The 22,439-nt window shown below is 39.1% G+C and overlaps 1 protein-coding gene across 7 annotated transcripts in view; it reads right to left on the bottom strand.

The window, feature by feature from the left end:
• The window catches only part of DYRK1A (dual specificity tyrosine phosphorylation regulated kinase 1A), a 150,599-nt gene that overhangs the window by 15,769 nt on the left and 112,391 nt on the right, over positions 1 to 22,439 (bottom strand). For 6 of the 7 annotated variants that reach the window (XM_047796483.1, XM_047796493.1, XM_047796531.1 and 3 more), the window contains 5 exons: positions 16,269 to 16,388; positions 14,184 to 14,372; positions 9,623 to 9,770; positions 5,498 to 5,784; positions 2,077 to 2,223 (listed from right to left, as the gene is read on the bottom strand). In XM_047796483.1, the coding sequence (XP_047652439.1) occupies positions 2,077 to 2,223; positions 5,498 to 5,784; positions 9,623 to 9,770; positions 14,184 to 14,372; positions 16,269 to 16,388 (891 nt within the window). The remainder of the gene's footprint in view (positions 1 to 2,076; positions 2,224 to 5,497; positions 5,785 to 9,622; positions 9,771 to 14,183; positions 14,373 to 16,268; positions 16,389 to 22,439) is intronic. The other variant, XM_047796512.1, reaches the window with a different exon arrangement.

Here is a 22,439-nt window from a genome sequence, read left to right as displayed (position 1 = left end):
ATTCATTCAACAGATCAAGTGTCTATTATATGCTAGAAACCATGTCCACTATAACTCAGCAGTAAACAAAAGAGACAAAAATCCCTGCCCCAAAGTTTCTATCATAGAGGAAGAGATCGCCAAGGAACAAATACATAGTAAAATTTATTAGATATGTCTAAGAACCATGAAGAAAATTAAAAGGGGATGAGGAGTCAGAAGGAACTGCAACTTAAAATAGGATGCCAGGAAAGGCTTCACCGAGAAGGTGACAGCAAAGCAAAACCTAAAGGCAGTGAGGGCAGGCCCGGGAGAGGGCCAAGGCAATGTGGCTGGGCCAGAGAGAGCTGGGGAGGCGGCAGGGCAGGTGGGAGAGAGAACGGGAGGGGCGGGGGCGCTTTCTGAGCTACTCAAAGGACTGTGACTTCCACCATGAGTGGGGTGGAAGTCACTGAAGCTTCAGACGCCCACGAAAAGGTGACAAGAGGGTAATATTCTTTATGACTAAAAGAAAAACAGGGAGCTCCTGCTATGCTCAGTGGTAACGAATCCGACTAGTATCCACGAGGACGCGGACTGGATCCCTGGCCCTGGCTCAGTGGGTTAAGGATCTGGCACTGCTGTGAGCTGTGGTGTAGGTTGCAGATGCGGCTTGGATCCTGCATAGCTGTGGCTGTGGTGTAGGCTTACAACTACAGTTCCGATTCAAGCCCTAACCTGGGAAGTTCTATATGCTGAGGGTGCAGCCCTAAAATGACCAAAGACAACAACAAATTTTTTACACTATGGTAGTTACTCGAAAAGAGCAGCTCACTAGCTACAGTGAACTGAATTAAAGGCAAGAGGAAGGGACAGGTTTCTGACACTAGCTATTAAACAGCTGTATAACCCAGTACAAGTTATTACATTTCGTTAGTCTTTTTTTTCCCTCTCTTTTAAGGGCCTCACCTGTGGTATATGGAAGTTCCTGGACTAGGGGTCAAATCAGAGCTGCAGCTGCCAGCCTATGCCAGAGCCACATGGGATCTGAGCCACGCCCGTGACCTCTGCTACAGCTCATGGCAAAGCTGGATCCTTAACCCACTGAGCCAGGCCAGGGATCCAACCTGCACCCTCAGGGACACTATGTTGGGTCCTTAACCTACTGAGCCACAGGGGGAATCCCATCTTTCTTTTCTCATGTATAAATGAATGGACTGATCTGCAATGGTTAACTTCTCTAAAAGAAACAAAAAACAGAAGTCCCCAATGTGGCATAACAGGATCGGCAGTGTCTCCGCAGTGCCAGGATGCAGGTTCGATTCTCGGCCCGGTACAGTGGGTTAAAGGACCCAGCGCTGCTGCAGCTGTAGTGCTGGTCACAACTGTGACTAGGATCTGATTCCTGGCCCGGGAATTCCATGTTCCCCGGGGTGGCCAAAAAAGAAAGAAACAAACAAAAACAACAGAACCCCACAAGCAAATAGTTTTAAAACCAATGAAAGCCCAATTCCTCTGACTGTAAGGGAGCTTGGGCTTTCTCTCTCTTGCCCTCCTCCCCTTGCCAGGCACTGCCCCTGCCCTTCGAAACCATCCAAGAACGCAGACGGAAAACCTGCAGACTAGAAGAATTATACTTAGTCTGTAGCTCTAAAATTCTACAGTCCTAACTTACCCGAAATTATTCAGATCAAACATCCATCAACCCTACTGGTCATGCAGTATTTCAAATCATACTTTCAAAGTTTTACACTCATGTTTGCATTGTTTTCCGGGTAGCCCTCATTTCTTCAAGATTATTTTTTTCTTGAAAATTTTACTTAAAATCTGTAAAATTTATATCAAACTACTTAACATGTGCCAATCTAATTTATCGTTCTCCATTAGCAGAATGAAAGATCTCACATTCCATCTCATAATTCTAAACTCACCATTACATGATAACTGAAAAAATTAAAAATGGGTAAAATATGTTCAAAACTGACCTAACACCTGAATGATTAAGTTGGTAAAATAGACATCTTTTCCTCTAAACAACTCTCATATTACACTGTCAGAGATTAAAAACAAAAGAAACCATGAAAAGAGAAACAATTTTTAAAGCGATCCATCACATACCTCATTGGCTCCACTGAACAGAGGTTCTCCAGTGTGCATTTCAACTAAAATACACCCAAGGGACCACATGTCGATAGCAAGGTCATAAGGCATTCCCAGTAGCACCTCTGGAGACCGATAAAAGCGACTCTGGATATACTGGTATATCTAAAATATATTTCAAAACAGTATTAATTCCAAAATAAGTTTTAATTGTAGTCAGCACTGTATTAACAACACAAATCTAATATTAACAGAATAAAACAACTGGGTTATTTGAGTTCCATTTACTGATTTCAACATTAGTCTATGAATATTGTTTAAAGAACTAAACACATTTCAAGGGAGTGGTAAATCTGAGTGAAATGCACAATATATAAAACTCAAGTCCTTTTATTTAATTCAATCCTAACTGGTAATCAAGATATATCTTAAACAATTATAAAGAAAATATTATCAGAGGAAAATATTCTTGAGAACAATTTATTTCCTTATTAATTATTCTTTCCTGCTATGGCTGGTACTTGGCTTACCATTAATTTAACAGTTAAATTGTATTTAAATTAACCTAAGGAATGAAATACACTCTTGACATTAATTTAAAGCATTAGGAGTCATAAACTCAGCACAGTGTAACCGAAGATTCAGACATCTGTACTGTACTAGTTTCACAGATAAATCCTAGAAACACTGCCATCTAAAGATTCAGCTGAGCGTCATTTCTGACTAATCGCTTCTCTACCTTGTCCCCCCCATCCCACTCCTAAGGCTTCTTCGAAGAAGAAAACCTTGAAACCGATTAGTTTCAATGAAGTGATCTGAGACTCCTTGAGAGCCTAATTTATCTCTTCTTAGCCACTTAAAATTTCTACCTAGAAATATCACAAAAGCAAAGACAGTTTGATTTTAAAAGGAAGAGAAAGAAATAAAATTCCTCCTAACTAAACTCCCTCACTTAATACTCAAAACAGACAGCCAGCAGCATGGAGCTGCTTTCTCACAAAAGCTTCTGCGGCGCCACTACAACTCCAGCTAAGCCTCTGAGAATTATCTCAGGCTTCCACGAGCAAGTCAACCCAACCTCAAGATCTTCTCAGAGCGAAGAAAGTCTAATTCAAAGGGACCAAGAAGAAGTATTACATTTCCAAGTTTTTATAAGCCCCAAAGCTACTGAAACTATCTTATTTCCGAGTTTATCAGAGGAAATTTGTCAGCTACCCATCCAGTCGGTTAAAGCGGTGGTTGGTTTGTCTACAAAGTTATGCACCAGGATCCCCTGAGGAACTTTTTCTGAAACATACTTGCCCTGTCACCTTCTAAGACTGAGCCAGCAGACCTAAAGTAGGGCCAGTACTGGCCTAGTTTAGAAACAAATTCCCATGGGATTCTGACACACTCACAGAGGTAAAAACTCACTGAGCTAAAGCACAGTTGTCTTGGTTTGGCTGGAGAGACATAGCAGTGTTTGATATTAGGACAGAAGATATGATTTGGTTTAAAGAGGGAAAAAAACTATGCAAGTCTAAAATCTTTTGCAATTACTCTCAAGATGGGCACGTATTTTCCATTTACAATAGACTTTATCCCACAATGACTATGAGTATCTCTTGATTTTGAGAGGCATCTGAAACAGCAAACCTTGCTTCCTAATCCATCTATTTAAAAAAATTATTTCAATGATCTATAGTACTGCTTTCATAAGATAATTTGCAGAAAGTAACAAAAGGACAATCCTGTTAACTGGCCATAAACCTACTGTATTTAAAAGCTGGAAAAAAGTTGGACAGAACAGGAAATCTCATTAATTTGGAAAATTAAGAAATGGAAAACCATTATGAAACAGTGATACCTGAATGTTAGTTATTTTTACTTTTTTTTTTTTTAAAGAAATGTAGTTTCAGGGGTTCCCGTCGTGGCGCAGTGGTTAACAAATCCGACTAGGAACCATGAGGTTGCGGGTTCGGTCCCTGCCCTTGCTCAGTGGGTTAACGATCCGGCATTGCCGTGAGCTGTGGTGTAGGTTGCAGACGCGGCTCGGATCCCGTGTTGCTGTGGCTCTGGCGTAGGCCGGTGGCTACAGCTCCGATTGGACCCCTAGCCTGGGAACCTCCATATGCCGCGGGAGCGGCCCAAGAAATAGCAGCAACAACAACAACAACAACAAAAAAGACCAAAAAAAAAAAAAAGAAAGAAATGTAGTTTCAATACTTACAGTTAAATAGGAATAGTATTTAAAAAGTGAATGAAGTGTTATCAAATGGTGACCCTAGTTAGTTTCAAGAAGAGAATCTGTAAATTCTATTTTATATACAAAATACTGTTAGAGTAGTTTTCATAATGCTCAAAAGAATAGCAGGAAAAATCTTTCCTAAATCATCTAACCTAAATCTATTTATTGCTATGGACATGTCTGTTTTCAGCATTCTGAGGAAACTCAGTCTGGATACGTCTAAAAATTTATAAAAGGAAAAAAAATTTAAACTTATTTATCAAAACAACTATGTCTATTAACTGAGTAACTTCTAACTACATTGCCATGTGTAATGCAAAATTACCTCCCTTTTTTTTTCTTTTAACCCATCAGCTTTTTGTTGGGGGTGGTGGTGCTGCATCCATGGCATATGGAAGTTCCTGCGCTAGGGATCAAGTCCCAGCTGCAGCTATGACCTACACCATAGCTGTGGCAACACCAGACCCCTTAACCCACTGCACCACAGCAGGAACTCCAACCCATCAGCTTTTTGAGGAAAAACACTTATCTTGAGCAATATTTAGTGAAATATTTTACAGCAAGGATTCAATATTTCTATTACTGGAATTTCCCCAAACTTACACTAAAACTTCTATTTGGGAACTAAATTTTTTTTTTTTTGGGGGGGGGGTCTTTTTGTCTTTTCTAGGGCCGCACCTGCAGCATATGGAGGCTCCCAGGCTAGGGGTCTAATCGGAGCTGTAGCCACCAGCCTACACCATAGCCATAGCAACGCGCCAGATCCGCATCTGCAACCTACACCACAGCTCACAGCAATGCCGGATCCTTAACCCACTGAGCCAGGTCAGGGATCGAACCTGCAACCTCATGGTTCCTAGTCAGATTCGTTAACCACTGAGCCATGATGGGAACTCCCGGGAACTAAATTTTTAATAAATCACCTAGTATTTAATACATTCATCCCCTATTTTCTTTGCTTTTGCATACAGATAATTTTTTAAAATAAACTTTGAAAAACCAATACATTCTAACTCAAAGTAATATTATTTGCATTTTAAAAGGTATTTTCGCCAAATAGGTGAAACACAAGGTGAGTCAAGTGCTACATCTGAACCATAAACCATCTTGTAATTACCTCCAAATTGTGTACAGATTAATAACATTTTAACTATCTACACCGTTTTACTCAATTCTATTTGAATTCACAAGTCCAGAAATAAATATACTTACCCTCTGCCCCAATTGACAAGAACTGCCAAAGTCAACAATCTTGATTGCACTGCGTTTGGGGTTACAAAGAAGGATGTTCTCAGGTTTTAGGTCACAGTGAATGATACTAAGTTCTGGAGTCGCAAGGAAAAGCAGTGCAGTGCACATCTGCTGTGCAAACTTTCGTGTTAGGTTCAAAGAGACACCTCGAAAATTGGTGTTCCTCAACAAGTCATAGAGGTTGTAGGACAGCATTTCAAAAACTAAACAGAGATGGTTTCGAAACATAAAGTGGCGTTTTAAATGCACTGAAAGAGAAAAAAGTTTCATTTTTAATTATACATAGCAGTAAGATGAGAATAACACACGCATGAACTCTCTAACAATCTATACACGACGTCAAATGCAGAGTGAAAATCAAACTAAAATTTGGAATCAGCATTCTGCAGTAAACAGCACGTTCTTTAATCAGTTAAGAACCTCTAAACTGCTCATCTGCTGAATTCATATACTGTACAGTGTCCGCCAATAAGCAATACAATGTAAGCAGTACCAACAAAGTGCCTTATTAAAAAAAAAATTAAGTCAGGTGTGAAAATACAAGCAGCAAACTGACGAACAGTACTGGAAATACTTTGCTAATTTTATCCTCATTTGTAAAAGAAAACACTTTTCACTTTCTGAGCACCCGCCTCAGCACTTTGCTCCACCCACTGGGATGTCCAGCCTGCGACAGCGAGATACTTGGCTGCCCTCTCTGGGAGGCTTTGACATGTATAAATCTGCTTTGCTGAGCTTAGATTTTACCAGTAATTTCCCACAACAACTGTCAAAGGAAGACAGATTTTTTTTTTTTCTTTTAGGCAAGCAAAAGTTTGAAAATCAAGGTGTATGGTCTTTGAGAGGTCATAGTCAAAGCATCTGATTATGTTCATCAAACTGGTACCTGGGACATCTTGTCTAAGACTGAATCTTTGTGGAAACTTCAAACTAAAGCTCAATCACAAGAAATTATGAGTAGGCTTATAAATGGGGAAAGAGGATAGAATACATCACTTGGTATCAGTATTGACTCTCTAAAAAGGCTAAATAGTCAATAAATGCTTCAAACTGTTGTGCTTTAAGTGTTAATACCAATTTCACATCAGATGAAGTCATTCAATAAAGGAAAGCACTGCTTTATAGTATAAAAATTCTTATATATACCAAACTGAGCACCTGTAACTCAACTAGAATGATATAAAACAACCATTCGTCAAGGTGACCTTCATTTTGGTCTTTTAGGATCCGGTAAAACAGAGGTTTCTCTACAGATCTATCTGGAATAACTAAGACAGTATTCAACATCTGGTCTCTGAGAATGGGATACACTGTGCTGTCCTGGGAGCAGCCCCGAACAATTAATGTCGGTATTGCTGCTTTTAGGTCACTTCCGTGATCTAAAGTCAGGAGGAGGAGCGCTACACAACCACCGCAGGGCTCCACAGGAGTCCAGAGCACAACTCAACTCTCCGAGGCAGTTACCTAAGAATGGATGCTAGATGCTCTTAATCAGAGTTCATCAGTTTAAACTAAAAACAGAGACCCACTGTGACATAAGACACCCTAGAGACATGGTCCGTGTAAGAGTGTGATCTGATTAAGCAGCAGCCACGAAAGGAATGCAAAAGGTAACTGATGTCAGAATTCAAATGGGATTATGAAAATCCCTCTAAGAAACTATGATGAGAATGTTCTTCCAAAGGAAGATCAATCCTCTGGGTTCCCCGATTCATCACTTGTTTACTGAGTATCTATAATGTGCTGAGCACTAAAAACATTGTCGAAGAAAGCTCAAACACAATTATATTTGTTCAGTTTTTTGAAACTGAACTTTGGAGAGAATGGAGGGTTGGCAAGACTTTGTTCTAGACTTGTCTAGTTAAAATGAATTTTAACCAGACAGTGACAGGCAACAAATAATCCAGATAAGAAATTATGCTGTGCGGTTGTTTTCTTTTTTTTTTAAAGTAATTTTTTTTTTTTTAAGTTCAAAGACTTAAGGAGCTCCCGCTGTGCCACAACAGGACTGACAGTGTCTTGAGAGCTCTGGGACACAGGTTTGATCCCTGGCCTGTCACAGTGGGCAACTGTGGCTTGGATCTGATCTCTGGCCCAGGAACCATATGCCACAGGGCAGCCAAAAAAGAAAAAAGGGGAAAAAAAGTAAAAAAAAAAAAAAAAAGTTCAAAGGTGACTATAAAATTCATCAGAATAAATCTTACTAATCAAATCACTTCAAAATAAAAAAAATTAGCTAAATCGTAAGAGAGCAATACAACTTCCAGACACCTTAAAGTATCAACTCCACTGGCATGCCTGTATCTAAACCTGAAGTTCTTTTTGCTTATTTTCTAAGACAGAACCTCAGTTTCTTGAGACACTCTGCATGAATTCATCATCTTCATAAATAAGAACTTAAAAAAAACCAAACTTATCCAAAAGAATATCTGTAATGACTGATGCAATTAATCATTAAAGTCAGTTTATTTAAAACAAAAATGATAACCATTATTAGTTTAACATAACCAAGTAGCTAACATTTTGTTTTCTTTCAGTAAGGCAGAATTAAAATGTTATAGTAATGCTATCAACATTTTTCTCTACTACTTATGCAAAAATTCAAAATAAAATACACAAGAATGAGGAGGAAGAGGGAAGGTAAGTTTGGAGATGACCTTGTAAGTCAAGCAGTCTTTGAAAGTCCTTCTCGGCCTCTTGAATGGAAATGTGCTCACCTTACACTAAGTTGTAACTGACAGTGAACAGCAAACATTCACTAAGTGTGAAAAGGCTTTAAATACAAATGTTATTACTATGGGCTCTATCTGATAACTACAGAAAAGACATTAAGAAAGAAAAGGTAGTAGCATTAAGCTCTTTTATTTTTTTTCCTTTTAGTTGCACCCACAGCATTCAGAAGTTCCTGGGCCAGGGATTGAACCCTCGTCACAGCAGCAACCCATGCCACTGCAGTGACAACACCAGATCCTTAACCTACTGCACTACAGGGAACTGCTGCATAAGCTCACTTTATTGCAACAATGGGGAATGAAGGGTGTTTCGTAAATGAAATCTAATCTGAGTATCTGAACCTTACATCTTTAAACAGATTTTTTTGTTTCTATCACTTTCAGGGGACTAAAGAACCATAATGCCTCCCTTCATTTCTTAAAAAGGAGTTTGCTAATAAAACTCAGTAAAGCCAGCATTTTTAAGCATGACTTGCTAATACATGCCTATAAAAAGTCTATAATTAATTGATCCTATGGTCTCTATCTTAAAAGAGATAATAGCACCTTATTTTTATAGTTAGTAGCAATTTGTTGTTGTCTTGGTGGCACTTAAAATCGTAGAACAATGGTGTCTGACAATCACTGGCATCTGAGACTCGATTAAAAAGAGTATTAAAGAACATGTAATTAAAAGATGTTTTGCCCATATGTCAACCAGCCCTAGACTCCACTATTTTCATCATTCTTCTGTATTCAGAAGAAACATCACAGGACAATGAAACAAACACAAGCTCTGGAGTAGGGCAGAGGAGCCCAGGACCTTGGCTATGCTACACTTTGTCAAACCACCTGTAATATCTGGAGTCTATTACCTTCCTCACAGGGCTGTTCTGATTATTAGAGATGATGCAAGAAAGCCCAAGGAATATGGTAGGAGTTCAAGAAAGGTTAGCTGTTGTATCCTGAAGAAGAGCCTGAGATCTTGGCTCAAACATTCCAAAAAGGATTTTATAACCGTTAACATATTAGCTCACTTTTAATTTCTGAGCTGTATTAGAAATGATTAACATAAACAGAAAGCAGAGTCTCAAGATAAATATGCATCATTAAAGCATGTAAATGGCACTTGTAAGCTGCAAATGCATATACAGTATTTTCATATGGTTTTATGCTCTATACCACCTGGAATGTGAACTCCCAAAGATTTAAAATTTTACTGCCAGATCAAGTAACATATATAAATTGACGTCCTCCAACAACAGCAAAAAAACTGAATATTTATTCAATCACCTTAAGATAAAAATAACCATTCACTCAAATGTTTGGTCTGGGTTGGCACACTGCTTAGTATGCCTGTTGTTTGTTTATTTACCTATATAGTATTTCATTTCAGTGTCATGTTTGTTCATGAGCTCAAGAAGTCGCACTTCTATCTGGGCCTGATTCAGAAAAGCCTTCTTGTTCTTTATTATTTTAATGGCAACCCATTCTTGCTCCACTCGATCGTATGCCTTTACAACCTAAAAGAGAAAAAAGATAAATAATATCTATTTCACTAATGCAATTTAACAACAGTTTACAATTCACCTGAATTGTACATTTAGCTAATGCTCATTTTTCTGACCTTCCTAAAGAGGTTCTATTTGTTTCCATTCAACAACATCCATTTACTACTTTATTGTCACTTTACATCAATTTTTCAATTGGATTTCTTTTGCACCATTACAGCATTTTTAAACATCTGCAAAACAGATAACTTTCTTAACAAAATTAGATTAACCAACTTTCCTCCTTCAGAAATAAATTATGAATCTTGACAAGTGCTTTGTTTCTCATCTTTCATACTAAGTAACACTATAAAATAATTATTCCAACTATTCTTTCAGTAAGACAAAAACCTGGTTTATATCCCAAGGTTGTAAGTCATCTGAAAAATGTAGTTAACTTTCTAAATTTAAATTACATTTTCATAAATAAAAAACAGAAGAACTAGTTTACAACTAAAGAAAAATCAAAAACAAATTACCAGGAAATAAATCAAAATGCCATCATTAGGGGATTTTGAGTTTTAAAATGAGAATCAGTGCTAAGGAAACTGAAGCATTCACGAGCAAGTCACCAAGAACACCTAGTTTTAAATTTTATTCATTTAAAACAAGTTTTAGGAGTTCCCATTGTGATGCAGCAGAAACGAATCTGACTAGGAACCATGAGATTGCGGGTTCGATCCCTGGCCTCGCTCAATGGGTTAAGGATCCGGCATTGCCGTGAGCTATGGTGTAGGTCGCAGATGCAGCTCAGATCCTGCGTTGCTGTGACTGTGGAGCCATAGCTCTGATTTGACCCCTAACCTCCATATGCTGCAGGTGCGGCCCTAAAAAGCTAAATAAATACATTTTTTAAAAAAGAAAAGAAAACAAGTTTCACACTATTAGCAAATCTACATAAAAATTATGAAATAAAAGAGATAAAAAGAAAACTAGGTATCTACAAATCAGAAACAACCACTAAAACTGATTAAATACTATTATTAATGATATTATGTATAATCCGAATAGGTAATTGTTTTAGATGCATTGCCTGTGTATTCAGAAAGTCTGGAGATGCAGGCAGAATGTCAAGCGATTCCAACGTGAGAACCACTGGATCAGAGGAATGGAATGCACGGGCCAGGAGCCACATCATTCACAGTTATTGTCAACAACAGATCATAAATTGTTCCGATGAAATCAAACTTGGAATGAAAAATGCCAGTATCTCTGGGTCTACCCAATTTTTAAAAAATACTATCTATTGTCTTTTAAATCAGAGGTGACCCATGTAAACATCTGACCAAGAGGTTTTGATATTCTTCTGTTTCACTGACCACACTGACAGCACCAAGAGCCGCAGCTCAGTGCCCAGATCCTAATGGTCTCCAGGACAAAGGCCACTAACAGGGGCCCAACTATCTACTGACACAGCAAATTAACCGGCTCCATGCTAAAGCAATGATTTTCAACTCTGAATTACACATTCAACAGGCAGTTTTCAACAATACCAACACCCGGGACCCAGTCACAGAGATTCTGATTTAACTGGTTTGGAGCCTAGGCACCCGTCCTTCCTCCCCACTTCCAACCCCACCAAGGCCAAAGCTCCTGGAATACTTCAACGAGCAATCAGGATTGATAACTACTGGCTCAAGCAATGAAGGTGCCATTACTGTGACAAGAATCAACAGAGAATTTTAACAACGTCTAAAACCAAGGAAATATTTGACCAAGGAAATACGGAAAACTTTATCTGGAAGTGACAGGTCGAGGTCCTGACCCCAAACACACCTGAGCCTAGGAGAAAGGCACCCAGCAGTCTGATCTGGTAAAAGCGACTGTGATGTCAAACAGGCCTAGATTTTCACAGGTTTATTACTATGCTCACTTGCTCTTAGGAATCAGAGTATGAGAAAATTAAAGCAAAGGGGAGGAGGGGGAAGACCGCAGTGAGTTCAAAGACTGAGTATGTGAAGTTTAAGCTGTATGGCCCCGAGTTTCATGGCGGACGTCAAAGAAGTCAGAAAACTGTCCTGCTAAAATCAACTGCCTAAATGCTGGTGTCATTTTGAGGAAGACAGCAATCACTCTATCTAGGGCGTCTGTTCACAGCCTTACTGTAGGCCTGAAAAATGCCTTTTCCTCAAGAAGCTCTGAAAGAGAAGCACAAGCTGCTTCTGACAAAAGGTAATACTTTCATCGAGAGGGACTCCCAAAACACTGAAAAAGCCCTAGCTTAGAAGAAAAAGAGGTTACAAATCAAGGGTAAAGGCCCTGAATTATGTAAAATCCCCCAAATTCCTGAAATCATGGAAAGGGGCAGACTATCCCACATGTGACTAGGGCCTGACAGAGCCACACTGGAGTGACAGAAGTCTCCTCACAACCTTGTGCATCTTTCTTACAGATTTATTCACTTCATTTGTCTGGTCTAGACCTGTGGCTGCTAATGGCCTAGAGTTCTAACGTCCTAAGCATGATTAGACTGACACATGATGAATTTTTCCTCACAGGTTGAAAAAAAGCATATTTTGCTTTCTCTCAGGGTAAGAACAGATGAATAAGAGCACAGTTCTGTAGTTTAAAAAAAAAAAAGCAAAAGCAAAAAGAACCAAGAAACTGTCAAAAAGTCAAAAGAAGTATTTGGGTTACAAGTTAATTACCGACTCACTGCACAAAAGTTGCAAGGCAAAGGAGACTAGGATTAACAGCACATCACACCTCAAACAATAAACAGCTCTGATGAGACAGGAACATTTAACAAGCGGGAGCAGCTGGGGGATCCAAAGCCAGAGAAAAGCTCTTTAAAAGTTCAAGGAGGGAAGTTCCTGTTGTGACTCAGCAGGTTAAGAACCCAACTAGTATCCATGAGGATGCCGGTTTGATCCCTGGCCTCCCTCAGGGGGTTAAAGATCTGGCATTGCTGCAAGCCGTGGAGATCTGGCATGGCTGTGGCTGTGGCTGTAGGTCTCAGCTGCAGCTCTGGTTTAATCCTTTGATCCCTAGCTTGGGAAAGTCCATATGCCTCAGGTGTGGCCCTGAAACAAAACAAAAAAGTGTCTGGAGAAAGGTCTGACAGCTCTTAGCCTGGGCACAGCTGATGTAAGAGACGAACACAGCGAGGGGTTCCCATCGTGGCGCAGTGGTTAACGAATCTGACCAGGAACCACGAAGTTGCGGGGTTTGATCCCTGGCCTTGCTCAATGGGTTAAGGATGCGGCATTGCCGTGAGCTGTGGTGTAGGTCACAGATGTGGCTCGGATCCCGAGTTGCTGTGGCTGTGGTGTAGGCCAGCGGCTACAGCTCGAATTAGCCCCCAAGCCTGGGAACCTCCCTATGCCGTGAGTGTGGCCCTAGAAGACAAGAAAAAAAAGAAAAAAGAGAGAGAGAGAGAAGAGAGAGACTAACACAGTGAAGGTCTTGCGCTGTGGGGCGGGGGCGCAAATAAGGAGAAGACAGCTGTGGGTGAGAGAAGAGGCCAGGAATGACGGGAAAAAAGCAGGTCCACTTCACTCTTCCTGGCAGAAGCTGCCTGAATGGCCCTGCCCTTCAGAAGTAGGCCAAACACAACAATAGTGTGACTGATGCCCTGAGGGCTGAAGAGGGGATCCTGGAGACCATCTGCCCACTTAGAGACCTGACTGAGCTGGAAGAGGAGCTGAGTATGGACTCCAAGCACAGCCCCTGGCATCCCAAAACTGCAAAGAAGTGAGTGGGCACCTGCTGTACCCACTGAAAATAAGAAACTTTGTTCCCTTTGAGGACGAGTGTCAGACAGAAAGGTAATTATCTCCAGCCCACAAAATGAAGAATCATCCACAGGCGACAAAGCCAACATGGAAGAGGCAACACCATCTACTAGCGGGTAAATTCAACCACTAGTATTAGTAAAATAAGTACCTTGGTAGCTTAGAAAGTAAATCTTCTTTTTAAAAAAATCTAATGGAGTTTCTGGAGTTCCCAATGTGGCTCAGTGGTTAATGAATCCAACTAGGAACCATGAGGTTTCAGGTTCAACCCCTGGCCTCGATCAGTGGGTTAAGGATCCGGCATTGCCGTGAGCTGTGGTGTAGGTCGCAGGCACGGCTCAGATCCCGCACTGCTGTGGCTGTGGTGTCAGCCGGCAGCTACAGCTTCGATTAGACCCCTAGCCTGGGAACCTCCATATGCCATGGGTGCAGCCCTAAAAAGACAAAAGACCAAAGGGGGGAAAAAAAAAATCTAAAGTAGTTTTTTGCTACTGATGTAGTTTTATTACCTTTAGAAAATATGATAAACCAAATACATATCCATTGTCTAGATCTATTTGCAAATATTAGAACTGTACTACTGAGAAAATGATACAACATGATTCACTAAAAAGTTCTAATTTATGAAAGTCAGCATTTTCCATTAAATTACCTGTCCAAAGGAACCTTTGCCTATCAAGGAGTCAATTTCGTAACGATCCATCCACTTTTCTCCGTTTTTTACAATATAATCATAGTTATCATCGTCATAACCATCATTGTAAACCTTCCTCTCCTTCTTGTGACTAGAATCGTCCCCCTGGCCCTGCTGATGTCTTCGTTTCTTTTTTGCATAGTAAACCTGAAAAGAGAATATACAATGTTAACTGTGTAATTAAATCACCATTGGGGGGGGGGCAGGACACAGTGCTCCGTATATCCAGAGTATACACAAATCTGCCTTTAGCAGGAAATGGATGGATTTTTATTCTTTATAACAAACACACACAACAAAAATAAAGAATTTTCTATAGTTGCTATTAGAATTACAGAATAACACTGATCTATAACCAATGGAAAATATCTACAGTAAAATTCACTTAAGAATTATATTGTCTATACATTTTATAAACAGGAGACGTTAAGTGACTGGGCCAAAGACTCCCATTCAAGAAGAGTAATAGGACTTGATTGACACTTTTATTTTTTTAAACTAAGATATAATTTATATATAGTGAGATGGTATAGATCTTAATGGAGTATATAAGAGATTTTGAAAAAAAATATATACCCTGATATTATCAACAAGTGCCAAGCAAAATAAAGAATATTTGCATCTCATTACATTCAGGTTGCCTCACACCCCCTTCTAGTCAACCCCAATTTTATACCTGACTCCAAGGGAAAAGATTTTTTAAATGAAAATTTAAATGTATATGAACTGATGTCATAAAAAAAAAAAATGCCCAGTTTTTAAGCCTATGGTAACATATTAAGGAAAATTGCCATGCCCCATATCCACACTGAAAGCCATAAACTTTGTTGTTGAGACTGCTATTTTCATCTTTTTTTTTATAAAATGGTTTCTAAGATTAGTAAAAAAAAAAAAATAATAGGTAGACCAGACAACAGGTCAAGTAACCGGTACTAACATTGAGGAAATTTTCCTGCTTAGCACATCAGAAAAACTCTAGTCCACAAGGGGGCAAAACAGTTAAAAAACAAGCTTCAACAAAGCTACTGTTAAGGTTTAACGATTCCTCAGATATTTTCAGATAACCAGAAGCTAGTGTGGCACATCTTTTATTGCACAAGAACTGTGTACAAAATCCGATTTGGAAATGATCCTCACTGAGTCCATTCCAATTTTACCTTGCCGTACTGCCACAACAACATAATGCTGGCATTCAACAGCAATTAAACTGTCGTGAAATTTATACACACACACAAGAACATCTTTTTAGTTAATTGGCTCTAAAGCTGGTAGAAGATAAGCCTTATAATGCAAAAGGCTATGGGGTCCCTTTCAAGAAAATAGAAAGCATGGGCATGTCCACTCTTCTCCAGAAAAGCCCATTTGGTAACTCCTTACAGCGCTAAAGGGGAGGTTAGAAGCAAATAACAATCACACCAAAGGCCTAAGACACCACAACAATAATTTTTGGAGGCAAAGGGTCAAGTTGGCAGATGAGTAACTCAAACTGCTAGCTATGCTTTTTATCCTATTTACTTCCACAGAAAAGGTTTTCAAGTATTATACAATGAAAAGATATAGATAAATGAATACACATTCATTTTAAAAGAAAATTTAAAACCACATGAATATAAACAGATCAGGCAAAATAGGCCAAAGTCTTTACTGTGTATTAAATACATCTCAGAGCTACCTGACATCCATAAGAAAAAACGCTAAAAAAAAGAAAAATTTATGCAAAACTCTTAACATATTCAGACTTAAAGTGTCATTACTCCCTCCCTCTCCTGCTTTAGAGAAGAGTTATTATAGAAATGATAACTTGGTATATATTAAATACAACTTTGAAAGAGTTATCCACAATTACCTAAATTTTTTGCCGTCCTTGTTAATATCTTTCTTTTACATAATTATCTATAATCATTAACTTACCAATCTTCTTAATAATCATCAATATGACAATCACTGAGAGTAAAAAAATTTAGTTATTTTTAAATGTGTCACAAAATAACGCTCCTCCCCCATTGCAAGATAAATGCTATTGTAACACAGCAACAGTCTTACCTCATTAATATGCTTATATGTTTTGATCAAGTCAACAGAAAGTTTTCTCAGGGGAGCAGTAGCTGGATCACGGAAGGTTTGGGGCATCCGCCTCTGTAACATGACAATATCAGGCATCACCTTAAATAGACAGAAAAGACTAGCACTTTAACTATGCTGAACTGGTGTGAATTCCCTCTTCTGTAACCTGTGTATATGTATTTAAAAAAAAAGAGAGACATCTACATTAGATTATATATTCTCTCTCAGTTATCTTTTTCAATCAGAATTCAATGAAAACAATCACTGGAACAAATAAATAAAATCAAGAGAATATATCCAGCTGTTCAAGGCTTGCCTCCACTCCCCAAATTAAACAAGAGGATTACAGACATACCCCTCGTCCAGGAGACATGCATGATGTCCACAAGGGCGTCTCCACCATACATTCCGCTGAAGGGAAAGTTTCTTCTGAATTAATTCCTAAAGCCTGACCAGGTTCGCAACAGGCAGACAAAGACTAACCTACCTTTCAGCTTCTTAAGACAGACCCCAGCGGGCACCATGAAGCGAGCAGGCCATGGGGCAGAGATGGAGCTTGGTGCTGCAGGAACGCAGCTCCCAACACCCCAGACCCTGCCCTCTGACAAGCAAGCATTTGCCTGTCAGCAAGGCTGACATCTGCACGCACTTCCTTAGTGTGACTGAATAAAACACCCCCCCCCCCAAAATCCAACCTCACCCTCTCCACATTCCCTGCGCCCCCACCCGTTGAGTTACTCTCCACAGCACTGACCCCACCTGACATACTAGTGTACATTTACTCATTTACTGGTTTCCATTTTTTTCTCCTCCTTCTACTACAAGGAACACTCCAAATGGGTAGGGATTCTTTTGTTCAGTTATATTCCCTTTGCCTACAAAACTGCCTGGCATATAGTAGGTGTTTAATAAATATTTGTTGAAAAAACAAAGGAATTCATAATATCAATATCCTTAGTTAGGGTTACACTAGGAGCTGACCACAAAGAAGCATCCATAAGGTCCTCTGACACCTTAAAGCTAATGAAACCTTCTTTTAAAAAACTCATTTCAACTATACTTCCACCCCAATGCCAAACCACATCTCTCTCCTATCCAATTATGCAGTGGGCATTCAACTTGGAGCTTTGTGCTAGATGTGTGGGGCAGAAACACGATGTCCTCCAGATGCAAACACACCCAGGATTGCTGCAACTAGCACACCAATGATCCCGGACTGCTGTTCTCACCCCACTCTTCTACCATGTGCCAAGCCTCAGCAAGGGGTCCCAGAGGGGCAACGTGCAACCAACAGATCCTCAAAACCAATTAATTACATTAAGGTCCCATTAGTCACTACCACTAGCCTTCCTTGAGTTCCTGTCTAGCTTTTGCAGACATTTATACCAGCAAAATCCACTGAGTCAGAAGCCCCTGATACAGCCCCTTTCAAAGGATACTCTGGTCAATTTAAGGGCAGAGAGACAGTAAACACACCATACTAAGGATTCACAGCAATGTCTGGAAATTAACCAAGCTAACCCACACTAACTAAAGGAAGAGATTAGGGTTATAAGGTGACAACAGAGAGAACAGAAAAGAATCACCATCCCTGGGGTATGAAAGAGTAAGCACAGCAACTGTCTAGGTGTATTTTCTCTTAAACCAATACAATGTTCACTTCCTCTGCATCTGTACTCAAACTCTTAAAAAGTTATCAAGATGGAAAATTCACCAAATTACTATATTAAGTTAATAATTGTTATCTTTTCCCATGACCCTCTCCTTAAGGTTCCAAATAAGGTTTAAGGAGAAAAAACCTTCAGTGATTATAACTTACTCGTCTGAAAATACAGTAAGACTTCATAAGACAATCTGAATACTTTTCAAAATAGAGAATTGCTTTATTTTTCTAAATATAAAAGGAGGGGTTCACAGAATATTTTGCTTTTATAGCAGTCCTTGGAGACTTAACGAATAAATGACAGTGGTAACAAGGATGTCAATTGTAAAATGTTACATGAATGAACGCTGTAAGCATTCAATGTAATGAAAGGGTTTACCTTAATGTATTTCTTTTTTTTTTATTTTTTAAGGCCATGACAGTAGTTTCAAGTAGGTCATGTGGTTGGCAAGACCTTCTTGGACTACTGGAGCACAGCCTCACAGTGAAGTTTCAGGGACGGCTGAACCAGTTAAATACTTTACCACTGTAACGAGAGTTGATAGAAGGTCTAACTTTGTTAGACGCAGGTGAATTACTTCAGTAGTTAATAATAAAATACTAATTGTAGCAGCAAATATTTGCCAAACACTACTTTTTTTGAGTATGCATTACTTTACTCCTTCATGTAATCTTCCCCACAATCTCATGAGAATAAGGAATGTTCCTGTCACCATTTTTCAAATCAGAAACCTGAGTGTCTGATGTAAAGTTACTTGACTGAGGTCCTAGAGCCAGTAAATAAAACAGATGATTTGACAGCTGAGGTAGTCTCATGCCTAAATATCCATGCTCTGAACCACGGCACTGGGCCAGAAGCTCCCTTGTTAATTTTAGGCCCCCATTCTCTCCTCTTGGTCAAATCATTTTTAGGCTATTTGTTGGGCACAATAATTGAGTGATGCATAATAAATACCAATATGATTGATAATGAAAATAAAACAAAAAATACCAATAAAATAAATGAATGCATTTACTAAAATTAACTATGTTTGAAACTGCAAATATGTTTAAGTTTTTAACTTATCCACTCACAATTCCACTGGTATTTCAAACACTGGAAAAAAGAACCAGTGACTACATCTTTTCAGGAATAATTCATTATGCTCATTTAAAACACCAAAATCACACAATTAAAAAAAAATCAATTTAAAATGTATAGTAGTACATACATGAAATTGAACATGAACACAATCTTGACTAACAATGTTTTTTACACTCAATATACAAATGTGTGCTACTGAGCCTGACCTGTCACTATATACTGCTAGTCTCTTCTACAACTGGCCAGACTGCCTACAAGGCCAAATTGATTAGCTAATTCTAAATACCTTACTTTTTTATATACTTCTGGCAGCAGAAATTACTATTCCAGGGGCATCTGTATATATAAGCCAGATGCATTCCCCCCATAAAAAATTGGTCTTTAGGTCAGACTGTATTTCAGTGTTTCAAACAGCACCTTGTACAGAGTAGATGCTCAGAATATATAGAAAAGAACAAATCAATTTCCATAAACTAAATAACATTTTCTCCACTAACTTTCATGGTCATTTTGTATTAGGTAAACCAAACTGTCCATTTTTCACTGTTGTGGCACCATAAGCTCAAATCCAGAATTAGAAAACAACTTTGCCAAATACACACTTAGTCATAAATCTATACCAGGACTCAAACCAGTCCTATGCATTTGATGCTTTGTCTACTTTCAACTTCTCACAAAGTCAGAAGAATGTAAGGTGGCGAGGTCCCTTCTTCCCTTTCACAGCTGGGTGAAAAAACCCAGTGTACATAGGACCCAGGAGCTCACCAAGCTGTGGCAGGGAGCCAGTTCCCCTCCACGACACCCCCCCAGTCCCCAGTGTCCTCACTTGCAAAAGGGAACTTGCTGAGCTATCCTCCTACTGGTTCTGGGAGCCAAGAAAAACCACACACCCCCAATGCTCCTAATTAAGGGAACTTTCTGGGGAAAGACACAGATCTTAAAGCAAACAAACAAACAAACAAAAAAAACCAACAACAGGCAGGAGACAGTTCCCCCTGTGGCTCAACCGATTTTGAATCCAACTAGTATCCATGAGGATGTGGATTCAACCCCTGGCCTCGAAAGCTGGGGTGTAGGTTACAGACTCGGCTTAGATCTGGTGTTGCTGTGGCTGTGGTGTAGGTTGCCAGCTGTAGCTCCAATCTGACCCCTAGCCTGGGAACCTCTCTAAGTTGCAGAAGCTAAAAACAATCTTTTATCTTTTCTAGAAAAGATTATCTTTTCTTGAAAAGATTCACCATGTGCTAGGACTTTATTAAAAAACTGTTTTCTAGTTTAGTAACACCGACCCCACCCGTTTTATGTTTACCTCACATCACCACTCATCTCAGTGAATGAGGACCCTGACACCCTCCCTTTCTTGCTCTCCTGAGAGCTGGACAGAGCACATGCTTTAAGAACCATGAAAGGTACTGGGAAAACTAGAAAAGCATTTCAAACATCGGATCATACTTTCCTACACTTAACTCCAAATACATTTTATCTTTTGAAAACTGTTTTAAATTTACATGTAACACTCATACGAGAAAGATTAACTACAAGAAATAAAATGTTAAAGTTAGCTCGTTTCAATTTACTTGTAAATAAGACTTATTTAAAGACACTGATAGGGTGATTAAGCAGCAGCAATGGAAATCAAATAATAAAATTCCAGGAGTTTAGAGCTAGACAATATACTTGGGAGTTCTAGTCTAAGCATAATCATACATTCCAGAACTGACAGAAGACGCTCTGTGACCTGACTCAAGCCACACAACCAGATCAAGAGTCAAAACCTGGAGTCCACGTCTTATGACTAGCAGACCCCTCTGTGTCAGCTCACAGTTTTAGTGCTTTAGACAGCAGTTTTAAGACAGCTTTTAATCTGACTGGCTTATTAGGTTCAGAAATCTTTGGAGTCTGTTAGAAATATCCAGCTGAATATTACTTCTTAAAGTCCTTTTACATTATGTGAGACTTTAAAAATATTTTACAGCTTAAAATGGAAACACTAAGTAATTTATCTCTTATTTGAAAATAAATAATCCACAAGTAAGATGTTAGTTGTACCTAAAAATAGGTACCTTGCTAACTAAATTACCTCCTACAATCATATAACCATAACAAGGACCTTAAAGGACTGGATTTTTTCCCTCACCCTCCGTATAGACACCAGGTGTTAGAACTGATGAGCACACACAAGAAAGCAGAAAGAGGCCTGCCTGGGCCAGGCCCCCCGAGACTACAGCTTACAGTCTTGGAGAGTCACTAACAGGAGCTCAGTCCCTTCGGTTGTAAAAGAGACTGAAAACAGGCATCCTGCCTGACAGGCTGCTTTTGAACAAGCAGGAAAATGAACCCAAATCTTTTTCTCTTAAAAATACAATGCAAACGAGTCATGTGCTATCACTACTGTTTGGACATCCAGAGCTTTCTTCCACTACATGATTAAATGCTTTCCAATTCTGACCAACTGCTCAATTCTCAAACATACAACTTCTCAATTTACTGCATAAAACAAATTCTTAAGACCCACCATAATTTATCTTACTATTTAACTGTGAATGTTATTCATGTGCTACATACACTTTATAAATGTAAACTCCGCTCAACTATTGACAGTCTTATGAAAATACATACAAGGGTATACGCAAATAATGATGCTACTTAACTGCAGCCAACGGCTCACTAAAACCACGTATTATTGAATTAGAGAAAAAACATTTCCTTTAAATAAACCAGTATAAGAAATACCTTGATATTTTCCAAGTTTTGGTTCATATTAAAAGACCTAAATGAACAATGACAAGCCAAATTCCTAAGTACATGGGAAAAATTGCCATTTTCAGCACTCATCACGTGGCCTCAATGGGCACAGAAACTTTACCACAACTACAGCTAGTAAAAAAAATTCTCCCCGCACCAGAAATCAACAGAATGAATGCAGTTAATTCAGGAAGCTAGTAAACACACACACACACACACACACACACACACACACACACGTATATATGTATGTTTGTATGTATGTGTACCGAGAGGTTTCAGCATTTATTCATTTTGTACTACCCATCTTATGGAAAACTGCTGAAATCTATAGTTTGAATATAAGAATGATCGGCATGGTTAATTTACATTAACATTTTTTCAATTTTTTTTTTTTTTTTCAAATGGCTGCACCTGAGGTATATGGAAGTTCCTAGGCGGGGGACTGAATCTGAGCAGCAAAGCCAGATTCTGTATCCCACTGCACTGGACCAGTAACCAAACCCATGCCTCCACAGCAACCCAAACTGCTGCAGTAAGATTCTTAACTCACCGTGCTACAGCAAAAACTCCTCTTTTTAATTTTAAGGAGTTTCATACTAATTTTTATAAATGCATACCAAAGTTGCCAACAGTGTAAAATCAGCTCTATGTGTCT

This window comes from Phacochoerus africanus, chromosome 1 (assembly GCF_016906955.1).
Source record: "Phacochoerus africanus isolate WHEZ1 chromosome 1, ROS_Pafr_v1, whole genome shotgun sequence".
In the NCBI taxonomy this organism is placed as follows: domain Eukaryota; kingdom Metazoa; phylum Chordata; class Mammalia; order Artiodactyla; family Suidae; genus Phacochoerus; species Phacochoerus africanus.
This window is presented reverse-complemented; position numbering and strand designations above follow the sequence as displayed.